Consider the following 19,418-nt stretch of genomic DNA (forward strand, 5'->3'; position numbering starts at 1 on the left):
TGGTTTACGAGCGGTTTTATAGACGTGCTGTGATTCTCACTGTCTAGGTAGTGTGCGCTTCATGTCCTGTGGTGTCTTCTGGTTAAAGAGGCCCCTTTATACTGGTTGGGGTTTTCCTTTCCCTTTAGTCGGTGTGTTATACAGGTTTTTGTGCATGTACATGGGGTGTTTCTCAAGCGCGAGGATGCTGGCTTGGTACTTCCAAGTCACTTCCTTCAGAAACGAATCAAATATGCTTCCAAGCCACGGCTTCGGAAAACGAAGAAGAATGGAACAGACTAACAAGTGTGCCACTCTCTGTAACGGTTTCAACATAAACTGTACCGAAAATAAATACCTCACGATGTCTATCTACTTATGAACTTGCTTTACTTTCAGGGAACACATGTTTGGTGATAACAAAGTCACATACTTACCAGCACATGTTCTACGCCACTATACTTACATTGAAGTGTGTGCTGCGTCGGTTCAGCCGTTCTCCGCAAGGTTTTTTGAAATTGGTCCGTGCGCAAAGCATTGTGGGGATTTTAAGGATGCGAAGTCTACCCATGTGCAGCCTCCCCAAACCAAGGACGCGGCCTCGGTGGATTTCCAAGTATGCTGGACATTGGAACAGCACTCGATGACGTAGCATCCTTGAAATATTGGCTTGGAAGCCAGTATCCTCGGGATTGAGAAACGGCCCCGGTCTGCAAATGCTAAAATCCCTGTGTTGCCCTCACACACTTCCCCCCCTTTTGAACATTAAGCATTGAAACATGTCACAGGCACAAGATACAAATATGAACCGGCAAATATAGAATATCTTTAGGTCCTATATTGAATCAAGACCCGCTTTAAAGGTAGAAGCATGTCTGAAAGTAATGAAAGAAAGTTTCGGTCCAAACTGTCCTAAGCAGAAAAAGCGCATTTATTGATATCGTCTCTCGAGAAAAACTAAAGAATGTGTGTGAGCCTGAAAAGAGTTGCAAGTCAAAAACACATTCAGTCCAACAATGTCTCTAACAGGAACATATTTGTCTGGGTTTCACTGCAGGACAAACTCTGAGGATAAACATGTCAAGATGGGAGTGTGTGAAACGACTGATAACATACCAGCAGTGTAAACCACACACACGCACACGCACACACTCCCCTTTGTATCTGTATGTCTGTTCTTTGTTGCTACTTGGTGAAGAAAGGATTCGGTTTAAAGAAAATATTATGACATAAAATAAGAAACGGATTCCTGCAGGGGGCAGTTGCTCTTGTTCCAGCAGTAAATATCACTCTAATACAGCGAAGAAACCAGCATGTAAGCGGGGAACTGAAAGATACGTGTGTGGACTCTTTAAACGTCTTGAAATGTTTCGGTCTGACGTGTTGGTGAACGTGTTACCTCGGATAGAAGAGGCTCGGGAAACGACAGCTTTGTAATGCCCTCCTGTTCTGTGTCGGAACATTAGAATGGATTCGTGTTGTCAAAATAGACGAGGTGGCGAAAACGTCTTACATTTCCATTTTCTGTGGGAGCTTTCAAAACTGTGTGTATGCAGAAATGATTGTCTTCCACATTGATACTCTACTAATGCTAATTTATATATTTATATTTATATTAAAGCGTCTTTGGGTTCAGAAATGCGCTATAGAATATTAATATATTATTATTAATTTCTGTTCTCCATTTCTTTTGGTTTTGGCATTTGTTGGTCGTAATTGTGCTCACTGTGATACTGGATATTGCACTTTGGGTAAAATGTCTTTTTCGATTGTGCTTCTCTTAAGTAGGGCTGCACGATTTTGAGAAAAAATGTAATTGCGATTTTTCTGACAGATATTGAGATTCGATTCACGATATTTGTTTTTAAGCGACCCAACGGAAGTTTATTGTAATATGCGGCCATAACTCCGGCTAGGAAGGTCGTATCGACGTGCTCCCGTCTCTAGCGCCCCGCAGCCCGAGCTACGAGTGAAAGAACTAAACTTACATGAAACTTCCGTTGCTTTAAAGTCGAGCTTCAGTTTCAGATTCACCCTGTAATAGAAACACGTGATGGAGCATTACTAACCTGACCCAGATGGTTCACCAAGCCATCTAAAGCTCCATTGGAAGCCATTTGGAAAGGGCAGGTGATTGGATCAATCTGTGTATCACCTTCTATCATGGGCCACTTCTGATTGGTTAACAATGGCTGGTACATGTGGAGCACAGCACTTCTGATTGGTGGGGATGACTGACACACAAGAACAACAAAACAAATGTGATAATCGCATCATTTCAAATTTCGATTTAAGATCGATTCATCGTTCAGCCCTACTCTTATGACGCCACACATTTAAGATTCAGCAGGAAAGCATCCGCATACTCACACTGGCCTCGGACCTGTTCACTTGCCATTTGGTGGAATACATTACCGTTTAATATTTAGCGTTTTTATGTGAAATGTGTTTTTTTGTTGGACTCTTTGGTTAACCTGTCTCGTTGTCTCTGTCTGCAGGGTGCGGGTCAGGAGAAGCTGGGCATCTACGTCAAGTCTGTGGTGAAAGGAGGGGCAGCGGACGTGGTGAGAACACACACTGCCATTATAACAGAAAAGCATGAGGAAAAACATGGTGACTCATGATGAGTGTGTGTGTGTGTGTGTGTGTGTGTGTGTGTGTGTGTGTGTGTGTGTGTGTGTGTGTGTGTGTGTGTGTGTGTGTGTGTGTGTGTGTGTGTGTGTGTGTGTGTGTGTGTGTGTGTGTGTGTGTGTGTGTGTGTGTGTGTGTGTGTGTGTGTGTGTGTGTTTGCAGGACGGTCGTCTGGCAGCAGGTGACCAGCTGCTGAGCGTAGATGGACGCAGCCTCGTCGGCCTATCACAGGAGAGGTAAAGACACGGGTCAAATTACTGCTAATATTTCAATGTTTGCGGAAGTCGCATTTAAAGCGTTCAGTGCCTGTAGATAAATGATGGTTGGCAACACACTGATATACCTATGACGATATTGTGACACTAGATGTCACTTTACATGTTGGATATCTCGAGACTGTGAGTGTAGTTTGTTCCTGGTTTTAAAGGCTACATGGCAATAATGTATTTTTCTGAATTGACTATCTTTTCTGTGATTTCCATTCGTCACTAAATAAATTAACTGGTTTTAGTGAGTGAGGCGGTGGGGGTGTGGTATTGAACGTCGACGGGAGGGGTGGGTGCTAGTTGTGGCACAATTCCGTTGTACACACCGACGTTAACAGCAGCCCCGTCTGTGCGCACGGCGACCGGCTCTGTCGCCCAGTGACCGAAGCGCCTTCTGGAAATGCGCTTAGTGAGACAAGTGCCGGAACGCATTTCAGATGTTTGCCCGCACATGCGTACCGGTTATTACATTACATTGCATTTAGCTGACGCTTTTATCCAAAGCCACTTACAGTAAGTGCGTTCAACCAGGAAGACACAACCTTGAAGAAAACAGATAAAAGTACATCAGGCTTCAGAGCCAAACATTTCAAGTGCTGCTCAACTGGCTTTAGGTAAGCCAGTCCTTTATTAGTATATAAGTGCTTTGTTAGTAGTTCTATCGCTCGAGGTGGAGTCGAAAGAGATGAGTTTTCAGTCCGGAAGGTGTGTGAGCTTTCTGCCGTCCTGATGTCAATGGGGAGCTCATTCCACCATCTTGGAGCCAGGATAGCAAACCCACGTGTTTCTGCTGATGGGAACTTGGGTCCCCCTCGCAGCGAGGGTGCAGCGAGCCGTTTGGTTGATGCAGAGCGGAGTGCACGTGCTGGGGTGTACGGTTTAACCATGTCCTGGATGGGCCAGATCCATTCGCAGCATGGTACGCAAGTACCAGAGTCTTGAAGTGGATTCTAGCAGTTACCGGAAGCCAGTGAAGGGAGCGGAGGAGCGGCGTGGTGTGGGAACATGTAGGAAGGTTGAAGACGAGCCGCTGCATTCTGGATGAGAGAGGTCGGATGGCACATGCAGGTAGACCAGCCAGGAGGGAGCTGCAGTAGTCTAGGCGTGAGGTGATGTGCATCCCTGAATATAAACACATCAACGGTAAAGATATACGTATATTGACAATCCTCCAAAACCACGTAAAAGGAGAAGTGGGGACACGTAGTATTCTGTGTTTATATCCTCAACCACCTGCCCGCAGAGTCCTGACGTATTTGAGGTCTCGCCGATGACGAAACTCTGTTTGAATTCTATTTTAGGAATGGAAAACATTTGGAAAACTTTAATATCATGTTAACGTCAGATCTTGGACAGAGACCACAGAGAAGTCTTATTTGTCCTCGTGAAAAAAAGACAGCTTTCCAAACATGTTGAAAACCCAAGCAGAAAAAGGGTGTGTTCTGGAAACAGCCGAGAAGTCCCTCTCGATACTCCAGTGATTCCTCCCTTCCTCTGCGGACAGACTGCTTATTGAGGAGAAGTCAAACTGGATTCACAAACCATTTGCCTGCTACCAAGCATGCAGGTTGCAGGACTTCCGATCATCCTGTGAAGTCTGTACTTGTCCTCCCTCCTGCAGGTGGCTCCTTGCATGTCAGGATTTAGCATTATTGGCAGCCTTAATGTCTGGTTGATGTTCAGTCCTGAGACACTTCCACACATGGGACCAGAGCGTGTTCTCTGCTCGGCATCAGGCTGTTAATGTTGCTTCCCTGAAATCCATCAAATCAAACCCACATGGCTCTTTCCCCCGTGTGATCTGCCGCTCAGCTGTTCAGAGGATCAGCTGAAAGCTCTACGCACATGTGGCAAAAACAGAAAACAACACGGAGACTTTCTGTGTGTTGATATGCGTCTGCACGATTGTTCCCAATTGAGTCATGAGTTCATATATTCCTTTCAACAGGCCAATACGTTCATTATCTTCCAGACTGATGTGTAATAGTCCACTGAAAGAATCGATATAATACTTTCTATCATCGTACTGTTAAGAAGGCCTATACTATACTTTACACAGGTTTACTAGCTACATAAAAGACACACTGGTTAAAGTTATCTCCTCCATAACCGGCTGCAAGAATAAACAATTAATGCATCAATAATTATAATTCAGTCATAGCCCATACGTTATTATAAAATGGGCCATATAGCATGAGAACTCTTACTATCGGTACTTAAAGAATCGAGGTGCACTTTCTGACACACACGCACGCACGCACACACACACACACACACACACACACACCCCCCTCGGGATGGGTTCCGAGCCCCGGTATCAAACAGGCCCCGGGGCTGAATTATTAAAGACCGTGGTACCGTTAAGCTCCGACGTTATCGGTCTTTTTATCGGTACTAGAGGCATGTAAAACACATCTGTCGTATGTATTATTGCTGCACAAACATTATATTGCAGTTTTAGTTTCGCCAACTCCGTCTCTAATACGCAAAATGACTGCAAAATGCGTCCATGATTATTTTTAGTATTTTCGATCTTTCCAATCCAGACGAGATCTCTCTCCCCGTCTGAGGGGGCGGGGCAGTTTACACACACACGGCTGCTACATGCAGCAACACACACACACGAGAGACGCGCTCCGAGATGGTTAAACTTTACCCGTCTCGATGTGGACAACGCTCGTTGCCTAAAGTGCAATAAGAGTTCAGCATGTGGGCGGTAACACGAGCAATTAGTCTAAACATTTATCAAAAGTGCTCCACATCCAGACGGAGGAATGCACCGGGTTCCACTGTCTTTCTAGCAGCTCTGTAGCCCCGTCCACGAGGAACGCTTCCACGTCAGGCGTTCTGTATGCTAGCAGCAACACACGGAGCTAACAACATTATACAAACATTAAAGTTTCAGCTATTCTGTTCACAGTTCTGTCATCACATTATTTAATACGATGTGTTTAAACATTGTTGTTTCTTTTGATGTGAAATATATTATGTATTTAATTAAAATAAAAAGCAATGTTAGTTTTGTTCACAATTTGTTTAGTTAGTTTACCTTATTTTTGTCTCCAAAAGAACCGATAAAAGTACCGTTAAAGACCGGGCCGATAAGCGGCATCGATAAAAGTAGTAGTACCGTTAAAACCTTAACGATACCCATCCCTACACACACCCATATTTTATTACATTGATAGTATTTGCATTTTCATAGTTTAGATTTATGATATCCATCCGTTGTGTCAAACTTAATTTCTTGCATTGTCATACTGTGTGTTTGATATGGTCTTGCCAATAAAGCTTCTTTGAATTTAAACATTTGAACATTGTGATGCTAATAGTTTTGCTCTTTTCTCTCTCTTGCGCTTTCCCTCTCTCTCTCTCTCTCTCTCTCTCTCTCTCTCTCTCTCTCTTTCTCTCTCTGTGCGTGTGCGCCCGTGTGTAGGGCTGCGGAGTTAATGACGAGGACGGGTGCAGTGGTGACTCTGGAGGTGGCGAAGCAGGGAGCGATCTACCACGGTCTGGCAACGCTCCTGAACCAGCCGAGCCCCTTGCTGCCCCGAGGTGAGAGCACACACGTTCAAACTGTTTCCTTTGCATCTATTGTTTATTTTTGCAATTGTACAGTTTATTTGATAGAATAGCGTTCTTGTTTCTCATGATATTGAGGAACCTTTTACTTTCGTCGCTTAATGATGTCGTCTAAAAACTTTGCAGAATAATATTCTATTGATAAAAAAATTCTTTGCAACGATTTTTATAATCAAACAATTCATTTTTTTGTAATCTTTCAATTAAAAAAGTCTATTCTGTTCTTCTAGTCTCTCGAGTGAGAAAACAGGCTTTTGAAAAAAAATAATATTTCGAATAAAACGTTTTGTGGACCATCAAAACGTGATGTTCATTAATCAAGAGCGAAATACAATTTGCATTCCAGCTGTCTGTCACGTCTTAAACATCCTGACGATTAGAAAAAGTGTTGAATGAAAAGCCAGAAAAGCGTAATGTCGTGTAACATGTGATGAATGGACTATTGTCCGTTCCACCATTAGTTAATAACAGCTTCTGGTGTGGAAGAGGAGAAGCAGACTGGTCCAGACACTGAGTCCTTGTTGTCTTCTCTGCAGCCCCGTATGAGTCCTGCAGACTGACGGACATAATGAGTGTTTGTGGCTACAGCCAGATATGTGTGTGTGTGTGTGTGTGTAAGCGTGTCCACACACACACACACACCCACATGTTGTCTGGCTCTGTGCTGGTCTTTGTCCGCTGGAATGTAACCCCAGATTCATTACGGAAGTCTTCTGGGGTGCAGGACGACGCCAGCGGGTGTTTCTCCCTCGACCACAGCCTGTTTTCCAGTCAGACGGTGACATGTGAAGGACTCCTTAGTGTTTGGAAACTGGACAAGTCAAAGTGTAGATTCTCACAGACTCAGGGAGCAGACGGAGAGACTCAGGAGGGAAGTCGTTGCACTTTAAAAAGGGGCCCTGTTAGGCTTTCTGGGATTTCTGTTTCCTGTAGTGTTATTTAGGTTTTAGTGCAAGTCAACGGTCTGCAAAGGCTAACATCCCTCCAGAAAGGAAAGAGGTGCTGCAGCACAGGCAGTATGAGACACTACGTACTGATATACACCTGAACATCAGCAGGAGAGGACTCTTTAAAGTAGAGACACTAAATACTGATATACACCTGAACATCAGCAGGAGAGGACTCTTTAAAGTAGAGACACTACATACTGATATACACCTGAACATCAGCAGGAGAGGACTCTTTAAAGTAGAGAAACTACATACTGATATACACCTGAACATCAGCAGGAGAGGACTCTTTAAAGTAGAGACACTACATACTGATATACACCTGAACATCAGCAGGAGAGGACTCTTTAAAGTAGAGGCACTACATACTGATATACACCTGAACATCAGCAGGAGAGGACTCTTTAAAGTAGAGGCACTACATACTGATATACACCTGAAACATCAGCAGGAGAGGACTCTTTAAAGTAGAGACACTACATACTGATATACACCTGAACATCAGCAGGAGAGGACTCTTTAAAGTAGAGACACTACATACTGATATACACCTGAACATCAGCAGGAGAGGACTCTTTAAAGTAGAGACACTACATACTGATATACACCTGAATATCAGCAGGAGAGGACTCTTTAAAGTAGAGACACTACATACTGATATACACCTGAACATCAGCAGGAGAGGACTCTTTAAAGTAGAGACACTACATACTGATATACACCTGAACATCAGCAGGAGAGGACTCTTTAAAGTAGAGACACTACACACTGATATACACCTGAACATCAGCAGGAGAGGACTCTTTAAAGTAGAGACCCTACATACTGATATACACCTGAACATCAGCAGGAGAGGACTCTTTAAAGTAGAGACACTACATACTGATATACACCTGAACATCAGCAGGAGAGGACTCTTTAAAGTAGAGACACTACATACTGATATACACCTGAACATCAGCAGGAGAGGACTCTTTAAAGTAGAGCCACTACATACTGATATAGACCTGGACTTTTGAGAAGTAAAAGAAAATCTGCATTAATAAAATGATGAAAGGGATACTTGTTATTACGGCAACAACCAATTCAAAATGCAAGCATCCATTCTCTCCGCTCCGCCCCTCCAGCTGCAGACCGAGGGCGCGATAAGAACGGAAAGCTGCGACCAAAGAGCGAGGGCTTCGAGCTTTACAACAACTCGGTGCAGAACGGCTCTCCGGAGAGTCCGCAGGCCGGCTGGGACTCGTACCCCGAACCAAAGAAGACCAACGAAGACCGGCTGCTCAAGAATCGAGCCGACCACCGGTCCAGCCCCAACGTCGCCAGTAAGACCTCTACATCAACATGTGTCCCCTCTTCTTCGTGTCTCTTCTACATCAACATGTGTCCCCTCTTCTCCATGTCTCTTCTACATCAACATGTGTCCCCTCTTCTTCGTGTCTCTTCTACATCAACATGTGTCCCCTCTTCTTCATGTCTCTTCTACATCAACATGTGTCCCCTCTTCTTCATGTCTCTCCTACATCAACATGTGTCCCCTCTTCTTCATGTCTCTTCTACATCAACATGTGTCCCCTCTTCTTCATGTCTCTCCTACATCAACATGTGTCCCCTCTTCTTCATGTCTCCTCTACATCAACATGTGTCCCCTCTTCTTCATGTCTCTTCCACATCAACATGTGTCCCCTCTTCTTCATGTCTCTTCTACATCAACATGTGTCCCCTCTTCTTCATGTCTCTTCCACATCAACATGTGTCCCCTCTTCTTCATGTCTCTTCCACATCAACATGTGTCCCCCTCTTCTCCATGTCTCTTCTACATCAACATGTGTCCCCTCTTCTTCATGTCTCTTCTACATCAACATGTGTCCCCTCTTCCTCATGTCTCTTCCACATCAACATGTGTCCCCTCTTCTTCATGTCTCTTCCACATCAACATGTGTCCCCTCTTCTCCATGTCTCTTCTACATCAACATGTGTCCCCTCTTCTTCATGTCTCTTCCACATCAACATGTGTCCCCTCTTCTCCATGTCTCTTCTACATCAACATGTGTCCCCTCTTCTTCATGTCTCTTCTACATCAACATGTGTCCCCTCTTCTCCATGTCTCTTCCACATCAACATGTGTCCCCTCTTCTCCATGTCTCTTCCACATCAACATGTGTCCCCTCTTCTTCATGTCTCTTCTACATCAACATGTGTCCCCTCTTCTTCATGTCTCTTCCACATCAACATGTGTCCCCTCTTCTCCATGTCTCTTCTACATCAACATGTGTCCCCTCTTCTTCATGTCTCTTCTACATCAACATGTGTCCCCTCTTCTCCATGTCTCCTCTACATCAACATGTGTCCCCTCTTCTTCATGTCTCTTCTACATCAACATGTGTCCCCTCTTCTCCATGTCTCTTCTACATCAACATGCGTCCCCTCTTCTTCATGTCTCTTCTACATCAACATGTGTCCCCTCTTCTCCATGTCTCCTCTACATCAACATGTGTCCCCTCTTCTCCATGTCTCTTCTACATCAACATGTGTCCCCTCTTCTACATGTCTCCTCTACATCAACATGTGTCCCCTCTTCTCCATGTCTCCTCTACATCAACATGTGTCCCCTCTTCTCCATGTCTCTTCTACATCAACATGTGTCCCCTCTGTGGAAAGAGACTCTGAAAGTTTCAGGAACAAAGATTCTCTCTCTTTTTGATCCATTTCTATAAAAACCTGTCTGAAAATGAGCTGATCAGATTTTGGCCACTTTATGATGTCATAACGATGTGTTGGCTTGGTAACCATTAGCCAATCAGCAACCAAGGTAACCCCCCCCCCCCCCCCTTATCACCTGAATCTCCTCTAGAGCTCCATTGTGTTCTTTGTAACCAAATGTCTCTCAGAGGGGCGTGGGGAGGGGCTCCTTATTTTCATCTGAAGTAACAGACAGAGAATCAGCACTTTGGAAACAGGGCTGAAACAGAGGGGATTATGGGTAATGCTGCAATGATCAGTTTGGTGTTTCAGCCAATCAGAGACAGGCTCTGTGTATATCTGAGAGCTATAATATACTGATGAAAAACAGTACAATAAGAAACTAAAACTACATGAAGTCCGGTGGATACAGTGTGTGTCTGTATTCAAGACGCATGTTTTTTGGTTGAGCCAACTGACACCAGTTTACACATGTTCCTTTAATTGGGTCTATTGTTCACACATTGAAATGTAAAATGAGTATTTAAGAAAAGTTGGACTTCTTAATTCATAAAACGGATGGCATGTGAGCACATACTCATAGCATTATTAAAGCTGTAAATTAAGCAGAAAATCATCAAAATGACTTGATGGAATAAAACAAAATGGAAAGTATCTGTGGTAAAATACAGATGTAAAAAGGCTGGTGGGTGTCGGCTTGGCATGGGCAGCAGTGGAAATACTGGTGTTGTTCTTTGAGTACTCCACCCTGATCTGGAAACAGTGGCATAACACTGCCTGCAAAAGTCTTAAGTAAACAGCCTCGGAAACCACTCAGTAAATACTTTGGGTATTTTTTGAATAGTTAACGACTCCTTTGCACCTATACGTCTTTGGGTAATTGCACTGTTAGTGAATGAATTTAAAATAACTATTCTTTGTAAGATTTTGATATCAGAGGCGTTTTTTGTCATAGATGCAGCCAATTCAGAGCATCGAAAACAGTCAAGTACTGTATTTAAACATTTGTCTATTATTAATTACATGTGACTTTTTAATGAAGTCTGCATTGGTGCGTGAAAGCAACGTTATTTCAAGTATTTCTGCTTAGACTTGTTTTGAATGTTTTTACCTGATTTTAATAAGGCGTTCTTTATCCGCCCCCCTCCTCAGATCAGAGCCAGAGTCCTGCGAGCAAAGCGGTTTACCCCGGAGGACCCGGCACCAAAATCACCTCCGTCTCCACCGGGAACCTGTGTGCCGACGTGAGTCACTTTATGACGGAAGTCAATGGCGTCTGTATGTGGAATGTGCCACCAGACGGAATGTGATTCGAGGACACACAGAAATCTAGAGCTGAGACGTGCAGTGATGATGTCTTTTTGTATCTCCCTCGACTAGAGACAATGAGGTTTTTGAATATTGCAGAAAATAAGATCCGTGGCCAACGCACATTTATGATACGTTTTGGATGACAGCAAGACAATCTCCACTTATTAACACCACTTTATGAAGTGCGAATGCATGTCGAGAAATAAAACTGTACGGGTGCGTTCACACCTAATAGTCCGCTCTCAGGTGAGCACCAGACCACAGTTTGTTACATTGTTTCATTTCTCAGAAGCTTCGGTTTGCGTTCACACGGGCAAAACTCAAACGGACTATAAGCTTTAAACACAAGTCATGTGCTCGGAAATGCTGTTCACCCATTGGTCAGACATTAAGGGGGTAAAAACGCAAATCTCGGCAATTTCTCCCGGAGCATCCGCCATGGAGCATCGGCACTTTCGGCAGACTATTCTCATGCTGCTGTTAATCTGGAGATTAACAGACTATAGCGGTCCGCGCATATGATTATATAATCAGACAACGTCTGTTAAAAAACATTATAATACATATAATGAGACGTTCTGCAGTCAGGAGGGGCGTCTCACCGACGACAGGTGTTCTTAATGTTATGTAGTTGACGGAGCATTTTTACTTTACACGACACTGTTCAACACTTCATCCTGCTTGACTCTTTAACTAAACAACCGCGGATGTCTTGAAAGACTCTTTCGCTAAAGATTTTTTTTACATCTGCGTTCTTGTGACACGTAAATACTACGTCTCCTATGTTTTGGTGCGGACTGCGTTCACACCAGAGATTAACCGCTCCAGAGTTCGCAAGCAAGCGTTCCGAGACCACCTCTTTTAGCGGACCAGAGTCCGGTTGTTTAGTTCACTTCAGAGGTCTGCTTTCACACCGACCCAAACGAACCGCACCGAGCGGCTAAACGCACCAGGGTTCGATTCAACCGGACTATACAAGGCTGGTGTGAACGCACCATAACGTTGCATGGTCACATGACTTCACGTCACCACCGCTAAGCTAAAGGAGGCTAACGTTGGGCTATAAAGGAACTACAGCACGGTCACATGACTTCACGTCACCACCGCTAAGCTAAAGGCGGCTAATGTTGGGCTCTAAAGGAACTACGGCACGGTCACATGACTTCACGTCACCACCGCTAAGCTAAAGGAGGCTAACGTTGGGCTATAAAGGAACTACAGCACGGTCACATGACTTCACGTCACCACCACTAAGCTAAAGGAGGCTAATGTAGGGCTCTAAAGGAACTACGGCACGGTCACATGACTTCACGTCACCACCGCTAAGCTAAAGGCGGCTAATGTTGGGCTATAAAGGAACTACAGCACGGTCACATGACTTCACGTCACCACCGCTAAGCTAAAGGCGGCTAATGTTGGGCTATAAAGGAACTACAGCACGGTCACATGACTTCACGTCACCACCGCTAAGCTAAAGGCGGCTAATGTTGGCCGTCTCATTTAGAATTTTTTTTAGAAACCTCTGTTTGAATTGGGGATATTTACTGTCTTTGATGTCGTAGATTTGAAGATAAATCACATATCTTGTTGGCTTGTGTTCACCATACACCTTATTTAATTATTACATCCAAAAACACATGAATAAAAAGTAGACTTTCGGAGGAGTGAACAGGAAGCGCTCACTAATGTCCAGTATTTGGGAGTCATTGCTTCACCACTCTGCCTGTTAAGTATTGGAAAGGTGTCCCAAATATTTCTATCTCTCACACTAATTATTATTATTACGTTTGCTCCATCAGGACGAGCCCTCCCCCCCCCACCCAGAGGAGTACCCCATCCCCACCCAGACCTACCCCAGAGAGTACTTCACCATCCCGGCCTCCAAGAGCCAGGACCGGGTGGTGGGTCCGGGGCCGGGACCCCCTCAGCACTGGCAGGGCGTGGAGGACAGAGAGCGCCTCCCTGTGGTGGAAAACATCCACAACAACAACAACAGCATGCAGGTAAGAGCAGCACCAGCTTTACTGTCAGAGAATGCCTACAAATAAAATAGGAAATGTTTGAGTGGTAATTCTAATGTGACTTTTTAAAAATTAACCTAAAATGTACAGAAAATGTTTTATTTGTTGAAGGAACCACATTCAGATTCTTATACCTTAAATCTAGGATTCTAATACCTTATTTAAATGTATTTTTATTTATTTTTTAATTATGTTATTCGACCTACAACGGCGCTTATAATGCCTTTGTATACATAAGCATATACAACTTTACATTTCAACTGGTTTTCTTAATTTGCTTGAAAAGTCAGTAGTTTTGTTTTTTAATTTAAAATGTAAGTACGCTTAAAGATAGTCTTGGATACTGAACTACGGATGTCTTTGCACCGTCTTCTTCCTTCCTCTTTTAATGCTCCCTTCTCATTTATGTGACTACCATCTTACTTCGTCTTTTTTACTTCTCAATCTTTCCCTGTTCTTTACTTCATTGACGTTCCAGCTTCTCTTGCCTCTTACTCGATGTCCTCTTCTCTTCCCAGCGGATCAACCACTCCCAGGAGGATTTGTACCCCCCACCGGGAGGCATGAGGCCTGACATGCAGCCTCTCTACCAGCAGGACTACCAGCCCAGAGACCTGGACTACCAGCTGGACTACCAGAGAGGTCCCCCAGGAGGTAGGAAGGCAGGAAACCTCAGGAAAGACGGGCTGGAAAAACAGTCTTCCAAACGCCAGATTATGTAACAGCTTAGTGGGTTTAATCATCCAAATGTAATCACATTTGATATTGTGGCTTATGATTATGGAGGAGAGGCGAAGTCCCGCCCATCTACTTCCGATGGGACCTTATTTCTGAAAAAGTATGTATTGAAGTCAATGGTGAGAGAAAGATTATCTTTCGATCCCGTTTGAATTGTGCCACGCATTACACACATGATGTTTGTCAATTAAAAAAAATAATTTCCATGTCAAAAAAGTCAGTTTGTCGTAAAACTGTTGAAATATAAGACTATGAAAAATACGCAACTATAAAGACTACAAATCCCAGAGTCCCGGTCCCGCATGCTGGCTCTCAGGGACCGACTAACTCCCCTTGTGTGTACGCACAGCTCTCAACGCGCCCAGACTTGCAGTGATTTCCACCTCTTGTAATACTTTCCGCCTCGTTCTGAAAGAAAGAAGTGAAATGTTCCAACGTGACGGCCGTCTGGGTGTGTGGTGCGAGATGGGAGATGTAGTTCATTGAGCGGTTTCACACAAAGAAAGTGTTACTTCACAGTTTTACGACACATTTTAATTTGTTTGACTTGCAAAATGATCTTTTAAATTGACAAACATCATGTGTGTAATTGGTGGCTCAATTCAAACGGGATCGAGAGATACTCTTTCTCTCCCCATTGACTTCAATACAGACTTTTTCAGAAATAAGGTCCCATGGAGGTCCCCGGAAAGGGAGGGACTTCGCCGCAATATTTTATCCAGAATGACAAAACCAGGAGAGGTGACATTTGCCCCTTAATCTGTAAAATGAGAAATCCTGTAGATTGGCTTATCTTTTAAAAATATTGTTTTAAGTCACTTTCACTACTTTAGATTGAGAGCCCTTCTTCTTCTCCAACAGCAGCAATACAATAAAACTCCTCACTTCTGTTCGTAGCACTAACTTAATTAAAGCCAATACTGTAGCACTTCCAATGGTTTGGGAGTTGGAAGCTTATTTACCTTGACACGTTGCTTTGCATAAAGACATCAGGGAATGTATATTCGTCCTGATCTCATAAAAGCCTTCTCTCTGCAAAGAAGGGCAAAAGGCCACTCTCAAAGTTCCTCTGTCTCTCTTCGTCTTTTTCTTGAGCATATGGATTTAAATCTTAGACATTTGTGGGGTCGATTTTCATCTCTAATATTACAGAAAAAAACTGTTCCCTGTTAAGTTTTTGAAGGAAACACTCAATGACCGAATGGTGGATAGAAGCGGCCATAAAGCTGGGGTCTCAACAGAGCAACAGACCCCGATGAACAAACCTTTGCCGGTCTTTTTAATGTGTGTCTGTTCCTCTCCAGGGGGTCCTGAGCACTGGGCCCCTCAGCCTCAGGTCTCCTCCTCGTTGGAGTCGTCCACCTCCAGTCAGGAGCACCTCAACTTCTCCGCCTCCTCCTCCTCCTCCAACAAGACCCTGAACCAGAAGACGGGTCCGGGTCGATGGAAGACCCCCAACGCCCCCCACGCTGCCCCCCAGCACCCAGCAGGGACCCCCTCCCGCTCCGACCTCCCCCCTCCTCCCCCTCCTCCTCCGGCCCCTTACCCCGACCCCTACGACGCCTACGAGCCCCAGCCGGAGCTCCCGCTGCCCCCCCCGCCCGCCGCCGTCTCCCCCGCTAACGCCCAGCAGGCCGCGGACCGGAAGAAACGAGAGGAGCAGCAGCGCTGGTACGAGAAGGAGAAGGCTCGGCTGGAGGAGGAGAGGTGGGGTCCTTTGTGTTGTTTGGTTTGATTTGTAAAGTTTCTTTTTGTTCCAGATCGTTTTTATTTTGTTTAGACTTGTATTGTTTTTTTTGGTTTACGTAACATTTTAGAGCCTTTTATTTTTCTTATTCTTATTTTTTTGTTACATCATGTTCTATTAGATTTATCCGAATGACTAATGTCCCATACATGTAACCGTAGACACTTACAAAAGCACTCAGACACAAATTTAAACCTAAAATATAAATAATAACAAACATTAAAGGTGGGGTAGGTAAGAATGGAGAAACCGGCTCGAGTGCGCGAGAATTTGAAAATACACAACCGGAAGAAATCTGCCACTTCCTTCAGACTTCCTCACAGAGCCCCTCCCCCAACACACAGGAACGCACACATGACCAATGAGGGCACGAGGTAAGTGTGTGCCCAGATGGAAGGCTGACAGGCAGGTAGGCCATCCAGTTACTTTAGCCGGCTCAGATGATTGGTCGTGCTTTTTACAGCGCCACGGCTTCCACTGATGAAATGTTTTTATGTATTTCTTGTCAAAGCACTTCAGATATTCATTGCTATCCGGATGTTAAGAGCATTCCATGGAATATAACAAGTGTATCTCGAGCCGGTTTCTCAAACTTACCTATTCTGCCTTTCATGACACCTAAGGACACCGTACACTTTGTTAAACATTCTAAGAGATAAAAAAACAAACGTATAATAACTATAATACTTTCTAACAATATCGCTGCTGGTCTCCAGGGAGAGGAAGAGGAGGGAGCAGGAGAGGAAGCTGGGTCAGATCCGGGCCAACCCCGTGATGCCCGTCCAGCCGCACAACAACGGAGGCTCCATGCCCCCCCCCCACCACCAGCAGCCCCCCCCTCACCACCAGCAGCCCCCACCTCACCACCAGCAGCCGCCCCTCCCCTCAGTGACCCCCCCCATGCCCTACCTCCCCCCCCAGCCTCAGCCCCCCCCGCCCAGACCGCTGGCCAGCCTGCCGCGGTCCGCCGCCCCCCCCCCCGCCTCCCACCCTGCAGGTAAAACCATCTCTCTTTCTTACAGCATAAGATAAGAAGTGCTTTATTGATCCCAAATAAAACTGCGCTTGATTTCGTGTTTGGAACATTGAAATCCTCCATGTTTTTCTAGCGAAGAAGCTGACTTCTCGACCGCTTTTATTCGTGTATATATAATAACGTTGTTTCTACCTTGCTGCAGGCATGGACACGGTGATCCGGGAGCTGTTGCCGCAGCAGCAGCCGCGCACCATCGAGAGGAGAGACCTGCAGTACATCACCATCAGCAAGGAGGAGCTCTCCACCAGCGACAGCCTCTCTCCGGACCCCTGGAAGAGAGACGCCCGCGAGAAGGCCGAGAAGCAGCAGCAGCTCCACATCGTAGACCTGCTGGACAAAGAGATCCAGGACCTGCAGGTGGGCAGCCGTTCACATCCATTCAGAATTCACCTTCCGTTCAAAGCGTGTACTGGAGATCTCTCGTGAAGCTGTTTCATACTTTATGATGCTTCGACCTGAAAATAAAGATAATCAACCAATTGATTTTCAGATTTCACGGGTTAGTCTTTTGTATTAAATGAACTTCCTTTTGGATTTAGTTTTAAAGAAGGACTTAATAGATTTGTGACCCGCTCTATCGAAATCAGTCGGAAGTCGCAACGGCTCATTTCAAAATAAACTATTTTTTCAGGGTTCGGCTGTTTGCATATTCTAAACAAAACTTTCAGAATATGCCATTTTATTTCCAAAATCACACGATAAATACATGTTTGAAGCTCGTAAAGGGACGAAGGCACCTCTCACTCGCACCTGCTGTTCCGCAGCGCCGCCCCCCTCCCTCCGCTGACATTATGAATGTAAGAGTATAGTAATCATAGATAACACGGCAGGGTCCGTTACAGTTTGTTTTCATCTGGTTTCAAATAAACAAAGTCTTGGCTTTCAGAATATGAAACTTGTTTCGACAAATTCAGATGATAAATACAGCTTTGAAGCTTCGGCATGATTACAAGCAGAGAACGGAGTAACTTGACGTCACAGCAGGCAGAACAACAGCCGGTGCTTCTCGTGAGGCTTTTCCCCGGGAAACAAACAAAATTACACAAACACACACACGTACACACACACACACACACTCGCGAGCTTCCCCTCCAAACGAAAATATCTTCCCTCCGTAGTATTTTGATCATTTGCTAACAACCAATCAGATCGATGGATTCCAGAGAAGAGGAAACTTTGAAGGCCTTTTTCTCAAAACGATGACTCGGTGACAGTCGTTATATAATGTGACATATTTCGCTTAATATTTTGAGCACAACAACCATCCTGATATCATTAGAAAGCTAGGAATCTCCTCTTTCCAACAGTGTGTACAACTCAAAGTGTGTCTTCGGGTCAATGCGACTGACTGATCGATGGAGCAGGTCACATGTGTGAGTTGAATATTGCATCAGAGGTTCCTGTTATATAATTCTCTCTGGGCAGAATAGATTGATTTGACGATGATAACGTAAATGAAGTACAGGAAGAGAGACACTTTTGTGTGTTGTGCAGAAACGGCTGGATCTGAGTCGTACCATCGGCAGGTTTGCCGCCGGAGCGAACCGTTCGTCCGTAGCAAAAATAACGGATGGTGGCAAATGAAACTGACCGGAGACTCCGTAGTCCTTTGTGCAGTAGGAATCTGACTAACTCAGCATTTCAATGTGAAGCAGCGCATTCCCCTCTTACCTTCCCGTCAGGCACTTTCACGTCCCTTGTTTTATCTCATCCGACACCTGTCTCTGATCTGGTCGTGTTCATTTAAACTAGCAATGTTTGTTTTCTACGTGGAACCAATCTGCTCAAATCATCAGTGTTTTAATCAGGATTTAAAATCAATTCCTTCAACTGCTAAAGCTGAAGTTGTGTTGATCAATATTAGCAAGCAGTTGTTGGGATATATTCTCTCATGTGTGAGTGGTAACGTGCGGAGGTCGTCAGGTGCCAAGCCGACGCAACCCCCTCCAGGTCTAAGAATATTATTTCTTTGTTCTAGTCGAAACCGGAGCGAACGGCGGAGGAGAGCGACCGCCTCAGGAAGCTGATGCTGGAGTGGCAGTTCCAGAAACGACTGCAGGAGTCCAAGCACAGCGACGAAGACGAGGAGGAGGAGGACGACGAGGACGTGGACACCATGATGATCATGCAGAGGCTGGAGGCCGAGAAGAGAGCCAGGGTGAGACGGGGGGAGAGGCTAGATAGAAACATGGAGAGGGTGGAGGCCGAGAAGAGAGACGGGGTGAGACGGGGGGAGAGGATAGATAGAAACATGGAGAGGGTGGAGGCCGAGAAGAGAGCCAGGGTGAGACGGGGGGAGAGGATAGATAGAAACATGGAGAGGGTGGAGGAGAGAAGAGAGCCAGGGTGAGACGGGGGGAGAGGATAGATAGAAACATGGAGAGGGTGGAGGAGAGAAGAGAGCCAGGGTGAGACGGGGGGAGAGGATAGATAGAAACATGGAGAGGGTGGAGG

General features: G+C 45.0%; 1 protein-coding gene across 1 annotated transcript in view; it reads left to right on the forward strand.

Annotated features, from left to right (window-relative positions):
• Window positions 1-19,412, forward strand: part of afdna (afadin, adherens junction formation factor a) — a 131,786-nt gene extending 112,374 nt beyond the window's left edge. The window contains exons 24-33 of the mRNA XM_034075829.2: window positions 2,773-2,846; window positions 6,313-6,431; window positions 8,536-8,733; window positions 11,264-11,355; window positions 13,222-13,425; window positions 13,962-14,097; window positions 15,486-15,888; window positions 16,645-16,925; window positions 17,107-17,321; window positions 18,943-19,412. Of these exons, the coding sequence (XP_033931720.1) occupies window positions 2,773-2,846; window positions 6,313-6,431; window positions 8,536-8,733; window positions 11,264-11,355; window positions 13,222-13,425; window positions 13,962-14,097; window positions 15,486-15,888; window positions 16,645-16,925; window positions 17,107-17,321; window positions 18,943-19,314 (2,094 nt within the window). The 3' untranslated portion in view covers window positions 19,315-19,412. The remainder of the gene's footprint in view (window positions 1-2,772; window positions 2,847-6,312; window positions 6,432-8,535; window positions 8,734-11,263; window positions 11,356-13,221; window positions 13,426-13,961; window positions 14,098-15,485; window positions 15,889-16,644; window positions 16,926-17,106; window positions 17,322-18,942) is intronic.
• Window positions 19,413-19,418: the final 6 nt, after the last annotated feature.

The sequence above is a fragment of the Pseudochaenichthys georgianus genome, chromosome 24, assembly GCF_902827115.2.
Source record: "Pseudochaenichthys georgianus chromosome 24, fPseGeo1.2, whole genome shotgun sequence".
Classification (NCBI taxonomy): Eukaryota; Metazoa; Chordata; class Actinopteri; order Perciformes; family Channichthyidae; genus Pseudochaenichthys; species Pseudochaenichthys georgianus.